At 43.4% G+C, this 14,739-nt stretch overlaps 4 protein-coding genes across 6 annotated transcripts; 1 reads left to right on the forward strand and 3 right to left on the reverse strand.

Moving 5' to 3' along the window:
• The first annotated feature begins 21 nt into the window (after positions 1-21).
• gucd1 (guanylyl cyclase domain containing 1) lies at positions 22-2,684 on the forward strand. Its single transcript, XM_047048159.1, has 6 exons — positions 22-437; positions 586-670; positions 780-945; positions 1,240-1,331; positions 1,432-1,673; positions 1,888-2,684. The coding sequence occupies exons 1-6, from the start codon at positions 431-433 to the stop codon at positions 1,977-1,979; spliced, it is 684 nt and encodes a 227-aa protein (XP_046904115.1). The 5' UTR covers positions 22-430; the 3' UTR covers positions 1,980-2,684.
• A 482-nt stretch (positions 2,685-3,166) lies between these two features.
• On the reverse strand, positions 3,167-6,926 carry upb1 (ureidopropionase, beta). Its single transcript, XM_047048158.1, has 10 exons — positions 6,736-6,926; positions 6,148-6,319; positions 5,877-5,964; positions 5,597-5,691; positions 5,277-5,435; positions 4,401-4,570; positions 4,231-4,312; positions 4,063-4,105; positions 3,525-3,679; positions 3,167-3,399 (listed from the first exon to the last, which is right to left on the reverse strand). The coding sequence occupies exons 1-10, from the start codon at positions 6,837-6,839 to the stop codon at positions 3,316-3,318; spliced, it is 1,152 nt and encodes a 383-aa protein (XP_046904114.1). The 5' UTR covers positions 6,840-6,926; the 3' UTR covers positions 3,167-3,315.
• A 113-nt stretch (positions 6,927-7,039) lies between these two features.
• Positions 7,040-8,856, reverse strand: LOC124486509 (uncharacterized protein C22orf15). Of its 2 annotated transcripts, XM_047048161.1 has the most exons (5): positions 8,309-8,718; positions 8,022-8,108; positions 7,697-7,819; positions 7,453-7,527; positions 7,040-7,296 (listed from the first exon to the last, which is right to left on the reverse strand). In XM_047048161.1, exons 1-5 carry the CDS (start codon positions 8,331-8,333, stop codon positions 7,148-7,150), a joined length of 459 nt encoding a protein of 152 aa, XP_046904117.1. In that variant the 5' UTR covers positions 8,334-8,718; the 3' UTR covers positions 7,040-7,147. The 2 variants fall into 2 exon arrangements, with proteins under 2 accessions (XP_046904117.1, XP_046904118.1); XM_047048162.1 differs by lacking the exon at positions 8,022-8,108 and having other exon boundaries at positions 8,309-8,856.
• A 617-nt stretch (positions 8,857-9,473) lies between these two features.
• Positions 9,474-14,643, reverse strand: adora2aa (adenosine A2a receptor a). Of its 2 annotated transcripts, XM_047048292.1 has the most exons (3): positions 14,558-14,643; positions 12,046-12,744; positions 9,474-11,103 (listed from the first exon to the last, which is right to left on the reverse strand). In XM_047048292.1, exons 2-3 carry the CDS (start codon positions 12,378-12,380, stop codon positions 10,095-10,097), a joined length of 1,344 nt encoding a protein of 447 aa, XP_046904248.1. In that variant the 5' UTR covers positions 12,381-12,744; positions 14,558-14,643; the 3' UTR covers positions 9,474-10,094. The 2 variants fall into 2 exon arrangements, with proteins under 2 accessions (XP_046904248.1, XP_046904247.1); XM_047048291.1 differs by lacking the exon at positions 14,558-14,643 and having other exon boundaries at positions 12,046-12,778.
• Between the last annotated feature and the right edge of the window lie 96 nt (positions 14,644-14,739).

The following is a 14,739-nucleotide window of genomic DNA, read 5'->3' on the forward strand; positions in this document are numbered from 1 at the left end:
AGAGTGCACTTTTTATGAACACAACGGCAACCCCTTACAGTACCGAAATGGGAGTTTTGCATTAGCCGGGGCGGGTGGCTAACTAGTTAGCAATTTGAAAGCCAGCAGCTGTCGTGGCTAGTAATTTGAACCACATTGCCTACAAAAATACTTTGACTACTTTGACTGTATAAATCGATCATCAAGTTGGAGAATCAATACTACTTAGAGCTTGATAGTCTACCGTTAGCTAGAGCTAACTGGTTCATTTGAGTTACAGGATGTTTCAGTGTTAGCCAAGTAGCTTAGCCAGCTAGCTAATGTGGTTGCAAGACAACAGCAGCATTGATGAGGCAATCCAACCTTGGATTATCAACAGTAACGTTGTTCTTTCTGGGCTTCGCTGTCTAGATTGGATTCAGCCTTTAGCGATTCCGAAATATACCACAGAATGACAGGTAAGTGCTTGATCACAACTGTAACAATGCAAGTTTCGTGTGAAATGGACTACTTGCATTGGCTTGACTTGTGAACACCACAACACCCCCGTTAGCTAATTCGCTTGCTTGCTAGCCCCTTGTTAACAGGATCTCATCTTCCTCACAGATGATGTCGTTCTGCTGAACGTACCAGTCATTCGGCAATTGTACCACTGGGACTGCGGATTAGCTTGCTCAAAAATGGTGTTGAAGTAAGCCTAATCTTAACCGTAAAGTTGGTTTTGAATTTACCATAGTGGTTAGTGAGCTACAGGTATTAACCCAGTGACCAACCCTTCTTCCTTACACTGTGTGTGGCAGATACCTCCACCCTGTCAGTGATGAGGAGTTTCAAAGTGCTTGTTGGGAGCTGAAATTGACAGAAAGTGTATGGACCATTGACCTGGCCTACCTCATGAACCAGCTTGGAGTCCAGCACCGCTTTTGCACTCAGACCCTGGGCGTAGACAAAGGGTTCAAGAATCAGGTACCGTAATGTAGTGGTTTCCAACCTTGGGCCTACAGTCCTGTGTGGTTTCCCTGCTCCAACACACCTGATTCAAATGAATGGTTGTTATCAGGCTTCTGCAGAGCTTGATAACGAACCATTCAGTATCAGGTGCGTTGGAGCAGGGAAACATCTAAAACCTGCAGGGCAGTTGGCCCCGGGGATCAGGGTTGGAGACTACTGAAGACCTTATTTCAGACAGCCAAGTTATGTCGTCTTTTATGGGTGTTGGTGTGTATGCTCTTCATAATGATAATTCCATCCTGTAAACAGTCTTTCTACAAGAAACATTTTGACACTGAAGAAGACAGAGTGAATGAGCTCTTTCTGAAGGCTGAGAGCAAGGGCGTGGTGGTCAATAAATGGTACGTTCGTGTAGATCTGAATTCAATTGTTAAATATTTAAATTATGATGGCTGATCTGGTTTGTAATTACTGTGGATTAACGTCTCCTTCCGTTTCTAGCTCTGTGACCATTCAGGACATCCAGGACCATCTTGAACGGGGCAATGTGGCCATAGTGCTGGTCAATGCAGTGGTTCTTATGTGTGAACTCTGCTCGTCGCCTGTCAAGTATTGCTGCTTCCTCCCTGTGGGTCAGAAGTGCTTCTGCCGGAAGCCTGAATACCAGGGTCACTTTGTGGTTGCGAGTGGCTTCAACCGAGACACGGGCTGCATCTTCTACAACAATCCTGCATATTCAGATCGTGAGTCCTGACACTTAAAATGAAAAACGGTCGAGCATTTTTAAAGCATTCGGAACACTTCTTTTGTCACCCGCACACAACGCCACGCTGCGTGTGAGCCTATACCGCAAGCCAGTGTACTCATTAGGGGAAAGAATGTCTGCCCCTGGCTTCAACTGAGTAACATAACAGCAGTCGCATTGATGGAAATCCTGTTTGTGTGTGTGTGTTTCAGGAGTGTGCTGCACCAGCGTTAGTAATTTCGAAGAGGCTCGAAGGAGCTATGGGACGGACGAGGATATCCTGTTCGTTTTCAAGGAGAGCTGATTGGCTCAGGGAATGTGACATAGCTGAACTCTACATCACGCTAGTGTTCCATCTAGACTGTGATGGCACACCAGTCTGCAGGTCTCCAGCATGGGACCTTTGGCTCGAACTCAAGTCAAGTGTTGGAGATCCCTGTGGGCTCTTCTCTCTTCGTGCTGCCATGGCTGACCACTACTAGAGTAACCACAACACCGCTGCAGTCACTACACCCGTTTGCTTCACATAGCCACTGGCATTTGATGCGTAGGGAAGTACCAGCTGGAAAGCTCGGGAACACAAGTTCTTTTTTTGTTTGGTTGTTTAACTTGGGTGGAGATGCTATATAGAATGAATTAATTTGACTTTCTCTCTGTCACGTTTATTAAGTCCAATCCACAAGATAAACTGAAAGAAGATACCAGATTGCTTAGTCTGTTTAGAATGATGAAATGCTTTTTTCCCAAGCATACACATGGAGAACAGAAAGCAGTAAGGACCGATGGCAACATTGTGCACCTTCAATGGATTTGTATAATGTCATGTTTAGTGTAATTCTCAAGGGTTTGTGTGAGGCAGCCATCCCTGTCCTTTACTAGCATTTCATATTTTATTAATTACCACTTTGTGTTGGTGCAATATAACGTACAAATAGGAAGGATAGGGAGAAATTGTCTTGAAAGACTCAGGTAATGTACATCCATAACTGTGTGTGTGTGTGTTATATAACAATAGCAAATCAAGTGGCAAGCTAATTTACTCGATGCAGTACATCAAGCTGATTCATGAATATATCTGGCTAGTATACAGGTCATCTCCATACATCACAGTCTGATGCGTACATGCTTTCTTACTGTGTGCAAAGAAAAAGATTAGTCCATGACCATCTACAAAAGTATTAAAAAGTAAAATAATAAAATATTTAAACGTGTTTAAGTACATGCATTTAAAATGGGTTCCCTTTACAAGTTCGTGCACTGTGTGTGTAAACACTAAAATACAAATATGAAATGGAGATTAGGTAACCTTTAAAACGGCAAAATTGTGTTGTCACATAAAACTGTGTTTTGATTTTTGCATCATGGAATACATTATTGCACTCTGGATTTATACCAGCCATAATTGTGTTAATTTAATATTCAATTTGACCATTGTTTTTTGGTTTAAATAGGAAGGTAGCTAATTATTTTTGTTACAAAACAAATGGAATGTTTTCAATGCCAACCTTAGTTTTTTTAATGAAATATATGATTGCATTTGTGCATTGTAATCAATAAAGGTTAATTGGTGCTTCTCAACTGGCCTTAGACTTTGATTGTATGGCAATGTTATAGCATATAGTTGAATCAGAAGATATCTTCTATTCCTTTATAATGTTAGGTTGGAAGTCCATTTTGACAGCTTTGGTGAGTCCTTCTGCATACTCAGCATACCTCCCTGTCATCTGGGGGTACAGTTCCAGTTTGGTACAGTGAGAAGACAGTTGTTTGGGGGATGAAAAGTAAAAGGACTGATTTAATTAAAAGAGAAATTGGATACCGTGGAGAAAATTCAGCCATGTTAGTTTACCTTGAAACTCCATTTGTCACTGATTTGTCGATTCAGGTTGAGGTCTACTTCTGCTACCAGAAGCCCATCCCTGGTTCTAGAGAGCCCTGGTGAGCGACTGCCATCAGGTGCAGCCACGTAGCTTGAGCCATAGAAGTGCCCAAAGTCCTGGTGAGCTGGAAAAAGGCAAATACCATAGGTAACCCAAACCAGACAGGAGAGATGTAAGAGTGGACAGCTATAGCACAAAACAACATCCAGATACACGCAGCTTACTAGTCTGGTTCTGTGTGCATAAAACGACTAAAGAGTAGGCCATCTGGATAACAACAAGATCTATGATGCCTACTGGATCCAGTTGCATGGCCTTGTAACTGTAGCTCAGAGGACGACATGTCCAATGAGTATCCTTATGTATTGGAAGCATATGGTACATAAGGACTGCCACTCAATAACTCAGTACAGTGCTGTTATGAATGCTGAGTGGAAAACCAGACAGACTGGATATCCAGTTCATAAAATGGGATTTGGAAATGTAGACATTGTTTTGAATACATACCTTTTTTACCATCGCCCGAGGTGAATTCATTTTTGAAGTGTTCCTACAGACAACAGAAGAAATGCTGGTGAAACTTTTCCTTTTACCAACAAGACACCGTACTGCTAAACTGTTAAGGAAAATAACAGACATTAGCAAACTGGAAAAACCCCACTTCCGCTTACTTACAGTTCCAACACGGTTAATGCCACAGGTAAAGCAGTGGTTTGCTATTGCTGCATTCCTAGCCTCAATAGCCCACATGGGCTCACTGAAAAACAATGATAGAAGTGTCAGTGTGCTATGTATGACAACAGGAAGGATTCGTAAGCTGCATGGTACCATCGCCCTCAATATACCTGAGGCCTCCAACAGTAGCGGAAGGGTTGAAGATGATTTCCGCCCCATTCATACTGTACATGAACCAGTTGAGTGGGTGATGCCGCCCGTAGCAAATATTCACAGCAATCTTACCAAATTGGGTCTGAAACACTCTATGGCCTGTGTTGCCCTCCATGTAATATGTAGACTGTGAAAGTGAAACATGTCAAGAGAGTAGGGTTGGTAGAAAGGGGTAAATGTACATGTTAATGTTTGAAGTATGTGACAAGCCCTAAAATAACACATGCAAAGTATGCCAAAAAATGTAATGCATTAAGTTAAAACCTTATCTTAAGTAGTTCCACACAGCTGCGAAAGTAGATTTAACAAGAGGGTACAAGTCAGATGAAAGTAGTGCATAACAGTTGCCTAAACAAAATGGCTGACGAGCATCCCTGTAGCACGCTGAGCTTTGAGGACCACACAGGAAATAACGTGCTCTGTCCCGAACATTAGGTTTCTCTGAAGACATTACAACATGACTGGAAACACAAAACAGGGTCCTGTTGTCTTCATCCACAGCAGTAATGAGGGAGCTTTATTTCCCAAATAACATCAGCGTGCCCTCTGAACTTCAAGTGGCGATGGTAGGATGCTCAAAGTGTTTTCCGTGTGTGTGTGTGTGTGTGTGTGCACACGCATGGACACATGAGAATATTTTTGTGTTTTAGCCTTTAACAAATTATTCTGACCCTTGCACCGGTAGGATACAAACAGGCTGGAATAATGTTGAAAGCCCCTAATTTCCAGTGTCCAACTGTCTATAGAAAAGGTATGTTTTTAGCATGTGGAAAAAAAAGTAGGTCAGAAGAAAGTAAGAGAATGCTTAGATATTCAAGAAGTGAAATACGAACCTCATTGAAGTCTCCAACTCGAGGAATGTGGTTTTTCCTGGTTTTGCCCAACACGCTGCCAGAGTTAGAAACTACCACTGCCGTGTTCCAGAGAGTGCTGTGCAGTTCGTCTCGCTCCAAGATAGGTGACACCACAACCATGTTGTATTTCTTTGCCAACTGAGAGTAGAACATGTTTATTTGAGATTTGCTGTCATTATAACCAATGCATCAAATGTCATCTTAGACACAGAGAACCACCATGCATAACATGCAGTAATAGAACGTGACACATGTCTCAATAGGGCATATTGAGACATGCCAAAAATGTGACCTCTGACCTCTTGGCAGAAGCGTGTGGTGTAGCCCTCCTCTGCAGACTCAGCAAACTCAGTCCATGGCTCCTTTTCCCGTGTGCAGAAGGCAAAGGGCATAGCTGTGGTGCGAAAAAGCAGGATACATCTCAGATTACGAATGATCAGATTCCTTTTGTGGTAATTTTATCAAAGAAATCAACTCAATGTTGAATGAAAAGGCCTTGAATAGGACACTAGACTAGTTAGCAGAGTTAACAAGGCACTGAATCGTATTTACGTGAACGGGAAATCTAACTACACTCACTCCAGGCCTCCTGGAAGCACACAATGTTTACTCCACACATTGCAGCTACATCCACCATTTCACCAATCCTCTTGTGGAGGGCTGTGATCTGTTCAATCAGGAAAAACATTGGTCATGAAAAAAGACACCTTCCGTGTCTTTTTGGCTTAAAAAATGTTTGTGGTAGTGGTGGGGGTGTGTCTGGTTCCCTGTCTGATCACATGACAAAAAAAAACACCACCCCACCCCACCACTCCTCTTTGGAGGAGTTGAAGAGGGGGACCATATTGACCTGATCCAAGACTGGTGCATCTGTGGGCAGAACTATGCGGTTCTGAATGAGCCCAACCCGAACGGGCCTCGGAGGCCTAAGCTGCTCCTGGGCAGCCTCGAACACATGCCCCTGCAGTTCAAAGTCCCGCTCTGAAGCAGCATCTACTGCACATGCTGGCAGGTCCAACTTCCTGTAATCAGAAATAGAATAAAGGTTGCTTAAGGAGCTACTAGATAAAGCACAGACACACTTGTGTTTTGTGCAGTTTATTATATTGATTGTCACCAGCGCTGTCAATCATTTTTGTTTGGCACGTAAGGTGATTTGGTAGCACTTAGAGTGGTGAAGACAACCAACCAATTATATTTCAGAACGAGAGCAAAGTCCACGTCGGATAATGATTGACTCGTTGATAATTGACTAAGAACGTGGTAGCAAAAACACAATATACATTTGACTTTATGACATGAAAAGGCGGGCATATTAGGCTTGTCCCATAATCATTATGTTTGCCAAGGAGGCCAATTGGAATAATATAACCAGATAAACCTATTACAACGACCGGTTGTTAAATAATTTCAGCGGGGCGGTGAATTGGCAACTCACTTCGTCTCCTTTCCGAATAAAATTCGTCTCACTTCTTTAAGTTCCTCCTTTGGAAGGTGTGTTTCTAACGTCTTCTCTAAAGACTCAAACTCAGACGCTGACATCGTAAAATACTGTCCGAACTTAAGTCTAGTGCTGCGAGGGGTCGAGAACCTGAGCCGTAACTGCGTCCAAGAGGGGGCGGGTCTCTCCTGTTCCCTGAAGCCTAGTTATGTAATCTGCATTTATTGGCTAAAATGCAAAGTCAAAGCAATAAATACCACTGTGCACATTTTTTTATAATCTATATTGACAGTCTGAGAGTTATTTATTCAAAAACACTTTATTTAAAGTCCTGGTACTTTTTTTGTTATACGTCGCCTGATTGATTATTATCTGAAACATGGACACACTATTCAGTGGGGTTGGGTCACTATTTGATGGAATTATTCTTCTTGTTTCCACTCGTGGTCTTGTTCCGAGTCTGGTTGATAAGAGCGTCCCTCTGTGGCCAGCCTTTTCTGTAGGGACCGCCTTTTCTATCTCGCTCCCGACTGGGTAGGGACATCTTCCGCAGAATCTCTGAGGAATTGGTTGGATGGAACAAACAGAAATATATGAATATTTTCTAAATACGGAACACAGTGTGAGAATCATGTTGACACGTACAGAACGTTGATAGTCATTTGATGCTATGTTTCCATAAACAGATATAACAACTGTCACCTGTGTTCTTACCTGCTAATTCAGGGTGGCACCTTCCCAGGTTGTTTAGGAGAGGTAGATACTTGTTGCCGTCAGTACTATCATCTCCTGTAGAAATTCGATGATCATTCTTTAAATTCAACCCTATCAAACTACACACATTAATACACCAATTTTTCAGACAATACAACTGCTTTGAACGACAAATACTCTATACGCTGTGGTGTTGCTATGTCCTTCATCAGGTAGTACAAGGTTGTTTTACGGGTAGACTCACTGGACACCTGTAGGAGGATGTAACTCTGCCTCTCCTTCAGCAAGCTGCTGGCCCGCTCCACACTCTGCCCCCTCTCGTTCAGACTCATTAGCTCTCCGGACCTGTCCATCAGCTCCACGCAGTCTGCACCACACATTCTCACACATAAATGCTCATGTATTTGTTCAAGTCACCAAGACAGCTAAATTCTTCTGGCACATTTACTTAGAAATCAGGAATCTGACAGCCAGGCTACCGATTGATGTTTTGAAGCTATATCTGGTGCCGATTAGTGAATTTATCTTATTGCTTTATTTTTCTGCAACAGAAGAGAAAGGATGTTTACCTTGAGATTCCACATTACATCTTTCTTTCAAATTTTGGATGAAGTTTATCAGTCTGCAGTTCAAATTGAATAATTCCATTCTGTTGTCTGACAAAGCAAAGAACCTCTTACTAATCATTAATATTTAGATACAGTAGTGTTGTAAAATCAATCCTCAATCAATTCAGATTTGATTTGTCGATAGTTTACCATTCTGACGTTACTGCGTCTATAGTAATTTACCAGGTAGGGCAAGCTGTTTACAAAGTTGATCAAATAGCGTCAAATTATGTAAAGATGTCACTTACCTCCAAACTGTACCTTGACGAACATTTCGTTCTCTTTGTCGTTTAGGAGTCAGAACAGACGTCTACATCTACCTTTCAAAATGTTGCTCCCAAGTACTGTATTTGAAGCACCCATCTCTTGCATAGAACTAGAGGAGTAATGAGTTTGGGCTAAGCACACAAAGCCACAATAGGGGGTGTTATATCACTGTTGTTGACTACAGTCATACTTAGTGACAAGCCTCAGCACTGAAGGAAAGGCCATTGTGAATTAGCATCTACAGTTTCTCTGAGCAAACACACTTTTGACAGAGTATAGCTTTCAGATTTAAATCTCTTTAACTGTCGAGACAGTAAAAACAAATATCTTGCGCATCTATAAACATTCTAGATAATCCTAGATAAAGCTCTTTCAGTTGTCCCCCTCCGCTCCAGTTCCCTTTTTCTAAAGGCAAGACGTTTTACGCGACAGGAAGGCACTATTCTTGTTTGTATCCATGGAGTCCGTCTGTACACAGTTTCACAGCTCCTTTGGCCTTCACTGTTGCTTGAGCACTGACGCTTGGCTCAGCTATTGTGGGGGATGATATAGAGGTTTTATTGTTAGCCCATAACTGACATGGTGACCACGACCAGGATCCAACCTATATCACGACTGGTCTGGCCTCAGAAGCATCAAGGCTCAGTCAAAGAATAAATAATAATGGCAAGTCTGCTCAAACGACATGGGTGACAAACACACTGAGAGAACAATTCTCCTGGCTTTGAGTGAACGTGTTGAAATAATTTAGTTGTGCACAAAGCTTTGGACCAGGACTTTGAAGTTCCCTGGTGTGTCCTTAAAAAGCCCTGAACACCCCTTGGGGAAAACGCTGAAAGACTTTGCCCTGTGCCCTGTAACCTGAATTCACTAGGGGATTATAATAAAAGATGGGAAAATGAAAAAGACCGTAGAGTTTTAGGCGTGAGACATGAGGGCCGTGTTACCCCCATGCCCTTAGAACGACCACCCCAGCTTTGGAACCCCTCTTCTCTTTGTCTACAGCTCCGCCCCCTGCTGGACCGGAAGCCACGGCCAGCCCTGAAACTGCGGATACTGATTAATGGCTCTGAAAGCTGTCGTGTATTCAATTCATAAACAGTGCTACATGAAGAAGCAAACAAATTCCTCTAGAGATGACCGTCAGAAAAACAAAGATTTATTATATAACAAAAGGCACTGCATTGCATCCAACACGTGAGAACACAAAGAACTCTGGCAGTAACATGACAATAATCAGTGGGAAACTAGTATTTCCACCTCATTCTGTTTCAAAACGACTAAAAGACAAGGTAGCCTCAATGATATTTGGCCGATAAATAAACTGAGGTAAAGAAATATTGGTACTGCTGTGGTAAACATACAAACTGCGACACACATGCAGAAGTGAAAAATCAAATCAAATGAGCAAAGAGTCACAGAATGAGAGTCCTGCAACAAAACCACATCAGTGTGACTTCAACCATAAATACAAATATAGTTTCTGTAAAAAAAGAAGCTTAAACCCCAATGTCTGTGCCCCCAAAAATAATCCTTTTTGCAACTGAGCGGATGTTGGTATTCAAGACAATACCATGGTACCAATGAAGTGGAATGAAGTCTTTTAGGTAACCAACCAAATGTCACTTCTCAGCTCGAATGCCAGTCTGCCCAGAGATTTCCATAGAACCCTTGCACGTCTAACAGACGCCAAAGACGCCCGCCTGTTTGAATCCACACCGTCAAGTCAGTGTGAATACGAAACCTTCGTGAATGATGATCTCGCTATCAGGACACCTCCGTGAGTTCGGTGGAGCAGAGTGTTTGTTTACAGAACGATGATTTGACCCGGGCAGACGAGAAACTCTCTCTGGCCTTCACCTCTACCACTTCCGTCCCCATGAAGGCCCCCTGCTGCAGTTCTCCACACTGCAGTGGGGGCCCTGTGGGGTGAGCATGTGTCTGTCTGAGGGGCTGGGGTGCAGGGGGACCCACCAGGGGACTGTGGGGGGCGACGGCTAACGGAGGGGGCTGAGACGCTGACAGGATGCCCCCCAAGTGGGCGGAGTAGCGGCAGGAGCTTTCACAGCTGCTGCTGCTGCTGTGCTCTGTGAAGAGGTCGAAGCTGATGCCGTTGGCCTTGACTCTCACAGAGTCGCTGATGCTGTTGTGGGCGGTGGTGCGCACGCTGCCGCCGCTCTCGAACAGTTCCCGGCGGCCCAGGACGTGGCGCCGGATGATCTTGCGGAAGGTGTGGCGGAACTCCCGGATGCGGTAGGCGTAGATGAAGGGGTTGACGACCGAGTTGGCGTGGGAGAGGATGATGGCCACGTAGAGGGTCCAGAGGGGCGCGTGGGCACACTGGGGGCAGAACAGGGTGAAGCAGTTGATGAGGTGCAGAGGCAGCCAGCAAATGGCAAACAGGCCCACGATGATAGCCAGAGACTTGGCCGCTTGGACCTCCTTCTGGAGGGTTGAACGGGACTTCTCTCCGTGCGCAGCCTTTAGCTCGATGAGCTTCAGCTGGCGTCGGGCTGCCATGAAAATGACTAGGTAGATGGCCAGCATGAGGAGCAGGGGCACTAGCACACAGGCTAGGAAATTGAAGTAGACCATGTATTCCATGACAACCACCTCTTCAAACAGGCACTTCATCAGGCCAGGTGGGCAGGTACTGTTCAGGTTCTCAGTGAACTTGTTCCAGCCCATCATGGGAGTCAGGCCAATGATGATGGACAGGACCCAGCAGATGGCAATGATGCCCTTGGCACGCTGGCCAGTCACTAGGCTGTTGTACCTGCGGGTGGAAGGTAACCATGGAGAACCCAATCAGAAAGACACAAACAGGGACAATGCTTTTATAGGAAATGTAAGAAGGAGAAATATTCATCCCCTTGGGTGGTGAAATTACCCAGGAATTGAGGGACAAATTGTGAAGCAAGAGAGAGAGCACATTATTCATTTTAATTTGTTAAAGTAATATGAGGTCAGGAGGGAGGGAAGGTCTATTTTGAGTGAATGTGTTCGTCAGTGTGGGAGAGCAGCTGAGTTATTTGGCCCGTTTTTATCACATTCTCTAGATGTTAAAGTTCAAAAGGTTCACTCTGAGAAAACAAGCCCCCACCTCATGGATGAAGAACTACAGACATTAATGAAACCTCTCAGAACATCTCTGGGGAGAGACACAACAGACTGTTTGAACGCAATAAAAACTGGAATGGGCTTGATGTGGTTTTAAGGGGTAAACATTTCATACTATAGAGACAGTAATGTACAACAACCCAAAAGCAAAAAACGGTCCCGTAAAGAATGTCTGAGCATTTGATACACATCAAGCTAAGACACAACATACAATGTGTAAATTACCTTATACATAAACAGCCACTTTCTCTCAACAGTTATGGCAGTTATGTAAAAGGTCACAGTCTGTTTAAACTATTGTGCAGTGGGGAACCCAATTTACTGCTCCTGAGTGAGATGTCCTCCTGGGAACCTCTATATCTGTATCCACTACGGATATAGGAATCTCACGCTGCCAATACTTAGTTTCTCTCTCATACGTAGTGAGAGCCTCCGTTAATACACGGAAACTCATCCCCACGCCTTTTACCTTTCATTTTCTACCTGGGAACCCCGCCCGCAAATAAACGTATTAAATATAGGTATACCAGCAAAGATTAAAAACAAAACAACGAAACCGAGAGTTTGGGACCGTCACCCCCCTGTCAGGGTTCATCACCTCAGGGGGATCTTGATGGCGATGTAGCGGTCTATGGCGATGGCCAACAGGCTGAAAATGGAGCTCTGGGTGAGTACCAGCACGAAACAAGCGATGAACAAACACCCGTAGAAGTTGGAGCAGAACCCGGTGCTGATGAGGATGGCGAAGGGGATGGCCAGCACCCCCACAGCGATATCAGCCACTGCCAGGGACACGACGAAGAAGTTGGTGATGCTCTGCAAGTTGCTGTTGAGACACACGGCCCAGCAGACCAGCACGTTGCCCAGAACAGACAACACGGCGATCAGCAGCTCCAGGACGATGTAGATGGCAACAAAAGGATCGTCCGGCATGATGAGAGGGGCAGGTAGGTCACTGTTGAGGAGGGAGGATGCCTCTCCTCAAAGTCCATTGCTGCAGCTTGGCAGCTGTGACCTCACCCTCTGTGGTTTGATATCTCCTCACAGTGAAGGTCTAGAGTCAGATGTGTCCTCGCAACCAAAGGTCAACAGCCAATACAATACTGTACTGTAGTCTTCCAGCCCTCACAGTACGCAATCCTCTGCTAAGATGCAGTTCAGAACAATCTCTGTTCAGCTTAAGCCCAGACTCAAGGCAAACCACCTATTCCGCAGAGAGAGCATGACTGTCATCCTTCTCTGGATGTGTCTACTATCCGGTCTTCTCCCCTCAAGACTTTCCCCTCCGATGGAGATTCTGTAAAGTTGAGAGAGTGCCAAGGAAAAAATCACATGAGCATCATCCTGCTACTTTGAGGAAGTAAAACGTCAACATTTGGAGAAAATTTTCATCCAGAATAAGAAAAGGAAATAGTCAAATCATGTAATGCATGACTATGACATCAAATTACACAAAAAAACTGGTCAAATCAGGTTCAGCTAAGCTGAATCTCCCCCATTCAGTTCAGCACTAACACAGCAATACACCAGGGCCCAGAGGAAATAGAATCAGTGCCAGGATGGCAGGGGGACGAAAAAAAGCAGGACCCCAGAGCTCAGAGTGGTGTGACATCCCATTGACGAGAGAGGAAACAGCTTGGATGCTAAAGGGACTATCTGGAATGTTCTACAGTATATGTTCCCCTGAGGTTACACAAAGTCTGCCTGATAAAGAGAGCAAAATCCTGTGTCTATTCAGAAACCTTTTTTCTTTTTTTTTTTACATGAGGCTATCGAATCAACTGCCATTGTTTGAAAACAGACAGGGGAACATTTTTCTAAATATATTGCCAAATTATCTTGATTTGAATTAATTAACACTGTAGATTTATATTTAGTGCCATTAGCTGGTCATGTTTGACACATATTTTTCCTTGGAACTAATTCTAGTTAGTGCCTTCCACATAAAACCTCCACCACAAAAGCAACATGATGAGGGTTTCTTTTTGGGAGGGAACTCATGCTTCTAGCAAAGAGCAGCGGTGCTTCTTGGAACTCCAAAACCTCGGCTCTCAGAAACGTTTCCCTGTTGGTTGGACCTCCCTCTGTTCTCTCACTTATAGTATCAATTAACGTAATGAAGTCAAGGTGATTTTTTAAGCTCCAACATTCTCTAAACTCCACACAACAATCCAAATAAACCCTTTCTTTCTTTGAATCCCTTCCAAGAAGGTCGTTTACCCCACAACAACATTCGCATTTAAGCGAAGAGATCCAATCCTGCCTGGTAGGAAAATAAAATTCCACAACATTAGAATCCTCTTTCAGTCTTCTGGCATAACAATCAATGAGGGTGGGACTGTCACTAAAATGACATTAGTCAGCCAAAGACCACCAAAATAACTAGGCCAACTGGACTTTAGTAGGTTTTCAACATCCAAACTCTGGGAGTGGACATGCACGTGCAAGTGTTCTCAGTATGGCCAACAGTGAGCTCTACTGGCTAGGCTGTGTCATGAATTTTAGACAATCATGCTCAACATATTGTGTGCCATATATTCACCTAAATACAATATTTAAAGTTATTTCCTAGAAGGCAAAGAAACATTTTATAGAGCTCTAAATGTCATAGTAAACTTTGCAAATATGACTCACAGTTCATAAATCTACTGTGCTTGCAGGTGTAAAACCAGTTTGATGTTGCTCAGACAAGGCACCTAAATCATTTGACATGTAATTCTACAGTTAGGTTTTAATAAACATTAAACTTTCCAGAATCACATATTTGTTTAATTAGCTCCACTTTGAATTAATTCAATCAAAAAAAACATCATCAACATATACACCAGAACATATTGAAAAAATAATCGTTACTCTTCTTTATGGGGTACATCTCCTTTTCTCTCAACGATAATAGACATGGATACATCCCAAACGTTTGTTTGTTTGTTTTTACTATTCGAGTAAAATGTAATTACCGTATCAGCTAGTGGCTCTTTAAACGAAATGCATTTGATCTTAACCGTGATTTAATGCCGTGGCCACATTTTCTCTCGACAACATTCAATGTTTTTATTTAAATCATAAACCAATAGGGAAATATATTAATAAAAAATAAAACAAAAACGTACCTTATGGAAATTATCCAATGAGTTTGTCATCAATACATTTATGCTCCATCTTAGTTGTCCTACTGCACCTTCTCATTACAACCAACTGATGCTGTTTCCAACTGGACCCAGATCACTTGTGGATCAGCCTACACGTGACTCAGCCAGCAAGATAAACAGTCCGATCAAAAGCTGCTAAAATA

This window comes from Hypomesus transpacificus, chromosome 24 (genome assembly GCF_021917145.1).
Source record: "Hypomesus transpacificus isolate Combined female chromosome 24, fHypTra1, whole genome shotgun sequence".
NCBI classification, from domain to species: domain Eukaryota; kingdom Metazoa; phylum Chordata; class Actinopteri; order Osmeriformes; family Osmeridae; genus Hypomesus; species Hypomesus transpacificus.